The following is a 10,237-nucleotide window of genomic DNA, read 5'->3' as shown; positions in this document are numbered from 1 at the left end:
ACTAGACATCAGTATATTTCTGCGAGCACCAATCACATTTCAAAGTTTAAGAATTTGAGAATGGAGAGGATTTTGAGCTCCGTTGGAGATGTGAGTTAAGACAGTTACATTCAATCATCAAAAGAAAAAGAAGATACTGAAATCAAACAGTTTAGAAAACAGTACAATTCTGAGTGGTAGCGGTGCATGCCTTTAATCCCAGCACTGGAGAGGCAGAGGCGGGTCGATCTCTTGAGTTTGAGCCCAGCCTGCTCTGTTGTAGAATATCATCTTAAGGGGTGTTACATTTGTTTATGCTCTGGAACATTTGTTTAACCACATAAAGGTGTGTTGCTTTTGTTTATGCTGTATTCAACTCTGTGAAGCTGTGATTATTTGCCTCTCTAAAACACCTGATGGTCTAAGAAAACGATAAATGGCCAATAGAGAGGCAGGAGAAAGTAGAGACTGGGCTGGCAGGCAGAGAGAATAAACAGGAGGAGAAATCTGGGAGGAGAGAAGAGAAAGGAGCAAGATAGAACAATGAGGGGCCAGGCATCCGACTACACAGGAAAGCATGGAGTAAGAGTGAAAGATATACAGAAGTAAGAAAAGAAAAAAAGGCCAGAGGCAAAAAAGGCAGTTGGGATAATAAAAGCTGGCTAGAAAATAAGTCAAGCTAAGGTTAGTCATTTATAAGTAATAATAAGCCTCCGTGTGTGATTTATTTGGGATCTGGGTGGCAAAACCACCCTCCCCTCCCCCACCACCAGAGAGCCAAAAGAGTAAAGAGCAAAGAATAAGAAACAAATAAATACATGCCAGGTGTTGGTGGTGTACGCCTTTAGTCCCAGCATTCAGGAGGCAGAGGCAGGCCGATCTCTGTGAGTTCTAGGCCAGCCTGGTCGACAGAGTGAGTTCCAGGACAGCCTCCAAAACAATACAGAGAAACCCTGTCTCGAAAAACCAAAACCAAACAAAAACCAAATACACTGGTTTACAGGAAAAAAACAAACACATCAAGAGCAGGGTGGTGGTATCGCACGCCTTTAATGCTTTTAATCCCAGTGCTCAGGAAGCAGAGTCAGATGGATCTCTGTGAGTTCGAGGTCAGCCTGGTCTACAGAGTGAGTTCCAGGACAGCCTCCAAAGCTACAGAGAAATGAATAAATAAATAAAAAACCACATCAGGAGAAGCAGAGAATTAAAAGGCTTATAGGGTTTCAATATGTAGCATTTCCAGAAGAAATGTAAATGAGACTGACCTGACTTGGGTGTCATTATCTCAACAAGCAGTCCCTTCTATTGTTAGATCCTAGATAACAGCAGAAACTCCATTTTGTCCCAGTCTGTCATTCTGCCCTGAGCTGCTACCTGGTGCTAGGATTTCAATGCAATGGTAATACTAATATATCTAGTATTTATCTTTGGTAAATCATAATTCATGTAATCTTCAAGGAATAAGACTTGGATCATCTGTCCCAGGTCAAACATAAAAACTTGCAAATTAGCCAGGTGGTGGTGCTGCCCAGCACTCTTGAGGCAGAGGCAGGTGGATTTCTGTGAGTTCAAGGCCAGCCTGTTCTACAAAGCAAATGCCACGATACACAGAGAAACCCTGTCTCGAAAAAACCAAACAAACAAGAAAAAACTTTCAGATTTAATAGTTTTCTTTAAGTTCCTGAATTGTAACCTCTGTCTCTAGTCTACATCTCAGCAAGTTTTTCAGTTGGCTGATGAATACACTATCCAGGGAGCACCTGCCAACCATAAGTTGCTGAGCTTTGGATTTGCTGTAAACAGATGTGAACCAGTCCACCTGATAGAATTGCTCCCAATTGCTTCACCTGGATCAGTCAATCTGATGCTTTAGATAAATGTCCATTGTTCAGCCTTTGTTAAGGAGAACATCAAACCATACCAAACAACAACAACAACAAAAAACACCAAAAAAAAAAGAAAACACAAACACTAGGGTCAACCCAGGAGAAAGAACATGGAGACATAGTTTTAGTGGGAATCCAACTTACTGCAGCCACAAGGCAATTTAGCACACAGCTTCTAGAAAAACCAGAGGGGGGGAAACATGGGGTGCATGATTTTTTTTTTTTTGAGACAGAGTTTCTCTGTATTGTTTTCGAGACTGTCCTGGAACTAGCTCTTGTAGATCAGGCTAGTCTGGAATTCACAGAGATCCACCTGCCTCTGCCTCCTGAGTGCTGGGACTAAAGGCATGTGCCACCAATGCCCGGCTTAGGGGTGCATGATTTTTATAGGGCACTCAGGAAGCAGAGGCAGGCATGTGAGTGTGTGTGTGTGTGTGTGTGTGTGTGTGTGTGTGTGTGTGTGTGTGTGTAAATTTGTTTCTATTGGAGTTTAGGATATGGGATGGATCAGGCATAATGATAGTGGCAATCACCTTTAATCCCAGCACTCAGGAGGCAGAGGATGGGTGAGTTCCAGAATAGCCAGAGCTACAGTAAGGCCCTGTCTCAAGAAACTAAAATCAAAAAAAAAAAAAAAAAAAAAACCTGAAATGATAAATGTCATCTTGGTATATGCCCCTCCCTGGCTATGTTTAAAAGTTCTAAGTTTGATGCATGATAGTAAACAATAGTGACAATCCCCTTAAGCAATAATTCTCAACTTCAGTTGGGTGCTGGTGACACACGCCTTTAATTTCAGCACTTGGGAGGCAGATGCAGGTGGATCTCTGTGAGTTCAAGTGAGGCCAGCCAGATCTACAGAGCGAGGTCCAGGACAACCTCCAAAGCAATACACAGAAACCCTGCCTCGAAACAACCCCCCACAATAAAATGTATAAATGCAAGTAAACCCACAGGACTTGGATAATGAGGTTCTGAAAATTGAGAAATGGTCTTTTTTTTTTTTTTTTTTTTTTTTTTTTGCTCAACTTGGAGCAAAAATAAGGGTGATCTTATTATGTGTCAGGTGTTCAGCACTGAACTAAAGCCACACAATTTTGGTGTATGGGATTGACGTTTCAATTATGAGTTGAGAGGTCTGAAAAATCCCAGTGCTCGGGCTGTTCCCCATAGTAATTCAAATGGACTCCCAGGTGCTGAGATCCAGACATTAGGAGATTTAAAAGTCTCTAGGTGACTTCGTTGTTTTGTTTTGAGATAGGGTTTCTCTGTGTAGGCCTTGCTATCCTAGAACTAGCAGAGGTCCACCTGCTTCTGCCTCCTGAGCACTGAGATTAAAGGTAGGTGCCACCATATCTGGCTAAATATTTTTTACGTGGTGTGGTACTGGGGGTTGAACCTAGACCCTCACACATGCTAGGCAAGCAGCTTACCACTGAGCTATATGCCCAGCAAGCCTTAAGTGACTCTTACAAGAAGCTAGACAGACACTCTTCTCTGGAGTGATATTAAACTTTGTCAAATCAAATATATAATAGATCAAAAGCTGACAGCCTGGGGTGTTGCCACATGGCCTTTATCCAAGCAGTTGGTAGGCCAGAAACAGGCAGATATGTGGAATCCAAGGTGCATAGACTACATGGAGTCTCAAGACAGCCAGAGCAACATAGCAAAGAGACCCATCTCAAAAGCAAACAAAACCCCAAAATTGACTGAAGATCTTTTACTGTGCACTGCTGTGGAATAATCTTTCTGTACATTATAAATAAGATGGCTGGCCAATAGCTGGACAGGTAGAGGTATAAGTGGGACATCCAAATACAGAGGATGATGGGCAAAGAAGGGTAGAGTCAGAAGAGACACCAGTAGATTGAGAGGGAGCAAGAGATGTTGGAGGACAGTAAAGCCATGAGCCACATGGCAATAAATAAATAGAAATGGGTTAATTTAGGTTGTAAGAGCTAGTTAGTAATAAGCCTGAGCTATTGGCTGAACATTTATAATGGTAAATGTCTGTGTTGGTTATTTGATAACTGGTGGGCTTGCTTATATTTCCAGAGGGTTAGAGTTCATGATCATGGTGGGGAGCATTACAGCAGGCAGTTGTTTTTGATCACATTTAGGCAGGAGATTCACAGACTGGAGGTATGTCAGGATATATGCTTGCCCGATTGGACCTCATGAGGAATGCAATGAATTTAGGGTTTTCCTTCTTAAGCTGATACAAACTAAGATTCTGGGTCATTTTCCCAGGAACCTGGCTATGGACTCGATCAGAGCCTATCTACCTGGCCAATATTTATTAAAGCTTGCTTTAAATTTGGCTTTAAACTGCAGTAGTGGTCTTATTCTCGATTGGTGGGATTAACACAGGCACAGCTCTGGAACAGCAGCTGAGATTGACCTCCTGATCCACAGGTACAGGTAGAGTGAGAAAAAGCCAATTAGCAGGAGCTTTTGAAACGGCAAAGCCTGTCCCCCCAAGTGTCACACCTCATCGAACAAGTTCATATCCCCTAATCTTCCCAAAACTGCTCATCAAACTGGGCACCAAACATTCAAATACATGAGCCCATGGGGCCATTCTCATTCAAGGTACCACTGTCCATGAGTCCTATCAATGGGACCAAGGAGTATGGCAGTAAGCCTGGACCAGTGAGCACCGCCTCTTTTTTTTTTTTTTTTTTTTTTTAGCTGTCTCAACAGTTTCTCTTGCACAGAAAGGGGAGCTCAGCCGCACAGCACCCACTGGGAGCAGTCGCTTGTTTTCCTTAGGTCAGAAGAGATTCACACACGCACAATTTCCACCAATGCTACCTCACACCTAAAACCCAGAGTGCAATGTCTTTACAAAACACTTCCTTAAATCCACAAGAAAAGACAAATTTCTATGATCAGGTGACCGTCACAATGGTTATGTGAAAAGGAAAGTGTTGCCTTGAGGACTGTAATTGCAACCTGAATCTGACTAATAATGTATTCATCATTGTGTCTGAAACAGGAAATATGAACTTTGATAATATTATGAAAATTTTGAGGTTTGCATAGTATGCAAAAACTTGCAGGACAGGCGTTGTGGTGCGCTTTTAATCTCAGGGAGTTCGAGGCCAGCCTGGCCTACATAGTGAGTTCAAGGACAGTCAGAGCTGTATGGTGAGACCCTGCCTCAAGAAATGCAGTTACCTTTTCTTTCCCAAGCTTAAATAACATGTGAGAGGTTCAGACCCAAGGTTATATCACACGTAAATCACTGAAGTTCACCCAAAATCATTAAAAATAAATGTCTTCTTTATTAAGAAGCCCAATTACAGAGTTTGAAAAACACACCTGATGTGATTTTATAACAAAATGCAGCTTACAGGAATTGGAGAAATGGTACTAAGAAACGGAAAACAGAGGAACTATTCAGCATTTACGAAGAAAAGACAAAAATGTAAGTTTTGTTGGTGCACGCAGTACAACACAGGTTTTCGAAGAACAATTTTAACTTTCCTCTGATACCTGCATTTATTTTCTCCAAATAGTTCTTATGGAAGGCATCCAGGAATTGTTACTATATAAAGCTGGTATTCACCAATTAAATGGCTTTGCCAAGGTTTTTCAACAAGTAGTTATGCTTTTTTGTTTGTTTTTATCTTGAACAAGTCTCACTAGGTAGCCCTGGCTGGCCTCAAACCTAAGAGCTCTGCCTTCTTCCACCTAGAGTTGGAATTAAATATGGGCTAAAATCCACACCTAGATCCTAAACTGTTCTCTCGTAAATATTCAAGAAAGCAGTGGGGGCGCACACCTTTAATCCCAGTACTTGGGAGGCAGAGGCAGGCAGATCTCTGAGTCTGAGGCTACCTTAGCCTACACAGAGAGTTCCAGGGCAGCCAGGGCTACACAGAGAAACTCTGTCTAAAAAAATAAATAAAGCTAATATTGAGGAAAGTAGCTTTCTTTGGGGAATGGAAGCATGCCCAACCTCACGCATAAGTGCATTCTTACCACTACTCAAGAAAGCTCAAATCTGCATATGTGGTACAGTAGTAATACATTCTTCTTGGGGCATTAATCATTCCTGGCAGAAAGGATGCTGTTGAATCTCTCTCACATGAGTACTCCAACACCACTGAGTGGAAAAAGAAACTGAAGCCGGGACAGTTCCTACATTTGTATTCTTATTTTACACTCTACATTAGGTAGGGCTAGCAAGCAAACAAGTGGGATTTTAACGGCAGATAGCTGGGGGCTTTTGCTTTTCAAATGCATGTGTTCCATGCCTTTGTGGTGTGGTTACTAAAGGCAAAAACGTAGTGTTTCAGGCATTTCCCCTTTCTCGGTTGCCTTCTGATCCAGGTAGGAAGGCAAAACTGTTTGGCAATAAGCAGGACACAAAATGTTTTAAAGCAAACCACTAGATCAATCAACAAATTAGTATCTAATGATAGGTCTGTTCTACCTTACTCGACTTCAATTTGTTTTTCTAGACAGGGTTTCTCTGTGTAGCCTTGGCTGTCCTGGAACTAACTCACAGAGATCTTCCTTGCCTCAGCCTCCTGAGTGCTGGGATAACAGGCCTGTGCCACTACTCGGCAGAATTATCTTTAAATGATCTGGAACGAACAAGAGGTTAAAAAGTTGTCTTCACATGCACAAAATGTACACATTCTTGGCACTGGAACTGTCATGAACTGTCATGAAAAGTCATCAAACAAAGGGGCTTTGGTCTGCACAGTATCTCTGTGCACTAGAGTTCTGAGTTACAGTGCATCTAGAATTGGCATAAGAAGTCTGTCCAGATCTTTGGTGTCCACTGATGATTAGTAACCAGTTCCTACCTAACTTTCCTGACTCTTGTCTTGGGTTAATCAGCTCTGATGCAACAACAATTACCACAAATTATCATATAATCATTTTCTAATGTGAATGATGCTTTTCAGTGTAATCTAACCGACTGAACTTATGTCATGTCAATGCTTAAAATACAAAAATGTCTCCAAAGAACATTTTCCTATTTACTCAATTTGAAAAATCATATTCCACTGAAAAACACGACAACTTTGTGTTTGGTTAGCTTTCTTCTTTGTAATACACTGGTTTGTGTTTAGTATTTGTATATGAATCTTCTATTATCACTATACTCTGCATTTTCACTAAGTACTTTCCCAACTTTCTAGAGTACTGAAAAATAATTATCCTGCACACCTTAGGTATTTTCTAGCTGTGCATGAGCATACATGTTGTCACAGTTGCAAGATCACCTCTAGAAAGTTCCCACCATATTGCTATTGATAGGTTTTCATTCCACAATGAATATTTTGAAGGTGAAAAAAAAGTCTTTTGTAAAGCATTTTCTTAGGTTTTCCTTCAGGAAGAATTTTCAGATGTCTACTGTTTTAGCACTAGGTAAAGACTTTAACAAATTAAGTTCATTTCTTTGGGTTCCCTAGAGCGGCATTTCTAAATGTGCAATGTGGCGTGAATACAGAACAGTAGTAAATGTATGATTTCTCTCTGACAAGAATTTTCTGCTGCATGACATTTCAGCGAATTATTAAAGGCTTGGTGACATTCTTTAGATCAACACATATTGTCTTCAGTATGAATTTTTTGAGGTAGAAAAGGTAAAAATGGGTCGGGTGCTGGTGGCTCACACCTTTAATCCCAGCACTCAGGAGGCAGAGGCAGGCGGATCTCTGTGAGTTCGAGGCCAGCCTGGTCTACAGAGCTTGTTCCAGGACAGCCTCCAAAAACAATACAGAGAAACCCTGTCTCGAAAAACCAACAACAACAACAAAATGTACTTTGTGCATATTCAGAATTTTCCCTCACTATGAACTCTTGATGTTTCTTAAGATTTCACAAGTTTCTCAAGTTCAAAATGATTTCCCTGGTGTGGAGACTACAGTAGTCCCTACAGACTGAGCTCTGGGAAAAGCACTCGGCACCTTATTTACTGGGGGAAGTTTTCTTTCCACTATGAATTTTCTGATGTCGTCTAAGGTTTGCCAATGTGGTGAAGGACTTGTCACACTCGCTGCATTTGTATGGTTTCTCTCCTGTATGGATTCTATAATGGATGATAAGGTGTGATAAGTGATAGAAAGCCTTACCACATTCTTTACAACCATGAGGCTTCTCTCCTGCATGGATTTTCTCATGTGTTCTGAGAGACGAACATTTGGTAAAAGATTTCTCACATTCATAACATTTGTAAGGTTTCTCCCCAGTGTGGATTCTGTAATGGACTTTAAGGTGGGAGAGTTGATAGAAGGCCTTACCACATTCTTTACAACCATGAGGTTTCTCTCCTGCGTGGGTTTTCTGATGTGTTCTGAGAGACGAATGTTTGGCAAAGGACTTGTCACACTCCTCACATTTATAAAGTTTTGCAGCATGAGTGCTCTGATGTCTCCTACAAGTTGAGCAGTGTGTAAAGGATCTGTCACACTGACTACATTTGTAAGGTTTCTCTCCTGTGTGGATTCTGTCATGGCTTTTAAGACAGGACAACTGAGAAAAGCCCTTACCACACACTTTACATTGGTACGGCTTCTCTCCAGTATGGGTTCTGTAATGGACTTTAAGGTAAGACAACTTATAAAAGGACTTGCCACACTCTTGACATTTGTAGGGTTTCTCTCCAGCATGAATTTTCTGATGTATCCTAAGAGTTGAACACTGGGTAAAAGATTTGTCACATTCCTTACATTTGTAAGGTTTCTCTCCAGTGTGGACTCTGTTGTGTTTTCTAAGTTGGGACAATGTATAAAAGGACTTACCACATTCCTTACAGTTGAAAGGTTTTTCTCCAGTATGAATTTTCTCATGTGTTCTAAGAGTTGAGCACCGCGTAAAGGATTTGTTACATATCTGACATTTATAAAGTTTTCCAGCATGCATGTTCTGATGTTCTCTAAGAGATGAGCAGTAGGAAAAAGACTTGTCACATTCCCTACATTTGAAAGGCTTCTCTCCAGTGTGGATTCTGTCATGTTTTCTAAGTTGAGACAGCATATAAAAAGACTTACTGCATTCCTTACATTTGAAAGGTTTTACTCCAGTGTGAATTTTCTCATGTGCTCTAAGAGATGAGCATCGGGTAAAGGATTTGTCACATTTCCAACATCTGTAAACTTTTCCGTCATGGATGTTCTGATGTTCTCTAAGAGATGAGAAGTAGGTAAAGGATTTGTCACATGCCTGACATTTGTGAAGTTTTCCCTCATGGATGTTTTGATGTTCTTTAAGAGATGAGTAGCAGGTAAAAGATTTGTCACATTTCTTACATTTGAATGGTTTCTCTCCAGGATGGATTCTGTAATGGGTTTTAAGGTCAGACAAGCAATTAAATGACTTGTCACATTCTGTGCATTTCCATAGTTTCTCTCCAGTATGAGCTCTCTGATGTATACTGAGGCTTGAGCAGGTCCTGAGGGATTTCCCACATTTCCCAAATTGGTGTGGTTTTTCTTCATTAGGGATGTTTAGCTGTACAAGTTTTGGGGGAAAGCCAAAAGATTTATGACATTCGCTGTTTTTATACTCTTTATTTCCTGGGTAGATTCCATGACTCTGACTTATGTTTGAAAACAAACTTAAAGATTTGCCAAGATCTTTACATTTGCAAGGTTCTTCTCCAGTGTGCGCATTCTCTTGTCTACTGAAGATGACTGACTCAGTACACTCATCCCCGTGGTATTGTATGCATCTGTATTTGTAGCAGTTTTCTGTAGTATTATTTGTTTTGCACAGTGTCCATGTGGACGATCCAATCATTTTGTCAAGTTCATTACATTTACACGACTTTGGTTGAATAGCCACATGCTCATAGACAATACGCTTTGAGTCTTGATCCAAGACCTCCTCTGAGTTACTGCACATCTGATGGTTCTCTGGAAAATGAGCACAATTAGGGCTAATAGGGTTTGATGCATGCTAAAACAGAGTCAGTATCTGAGTTCTCTGAGGTAAGTAAATGTAATTCTTAGAACAGAGCTCTCAGGAAGCCACTGAATGGATGCTCAGAGAACCTCCACTCTGATCTCCATCACACATAACAGCCTTTTTATCCTCATCTAAACTGCATTTGCGAAAAAAGTTGGACACATAGTGGAAGAAACAAGAGTAAACTTTGGGATTCCATTTGAATATGTTACTTTGCCTAATTTCCCCTCCCAAAATATTGTAGAACTATTTAACATTAAATTCAAAATATCTCCACTTAGTAAGTATACTGCTATGCACATCCTTCCTTGCTCAGAATATTTAAATTTCTTTTAAGTTTAAAAATTTTCTTGATACATAGAGCTAGGTGTGGTGAAGTATGACTCTAATCCCAGAATTTATCAGACAGATATGTCAGCATGATCTACATAGCGAGTCCT

General features: G+C 40.7%; 1 protein-coding gene across 16 annotated transcripts in view; it reads right to left on the bottom strand.

Annotated features, from left to right (window-relative positions):
* The window catches only part of LOC110339213 (zinc finger protein 54), an 85,740-nt gene that overhangs the window by 61,556 nt on the left and 13,947 nt on the right, over positions 1 to 10,237 (bottom strand). For 12 of the 16 annotated variants that reach the window (XR_005872482.1, XR_005872481.1, XR_005872480.1 and 9 more), the window contains exon 6: positions 8,633 to 9,745. The exons of 2 other annotated variants lie outside the window; for them this stretch is intronic. Coding sequence is in view for 10 of the 14 variants with exons in the window: in XM_040733897.1 (XP_040589831.1) it covers positions 8,633 to 9,745 (1,113 nt within the window). In the remaining 4 variants the exon portion in view is untranslated. Of the gene's footprint in view, positions 1 to 8,632; positions 9,769 to 10,237 lie in introns of those variants that run through there. 2 more of the 16 variants (XM_040733892.1, XM_040733898.1) reach the window with 2 other exon arrangements.

This window comes from Mesocricetus auratus, unplaced genomic scaffold, assembly GCF_017639785.1.
Source record: "Mesocricetus auratus isolate SY011 unplaced genomic scaffold, BCM_Maur_2.0 Super-Scaffold_100037, whole genome shotgun sequence".
NCBI classification, from domain to species: domain Eukaryota; kingdom Metazoa; phylum Chordata; class Mammalia; order Rodentia; family Cricetidae; genus Mesocricetus; species Mesocricetus auratus.
This window is presented reverse-complemented; position numbering and strand designations above follow the sequence as displayed.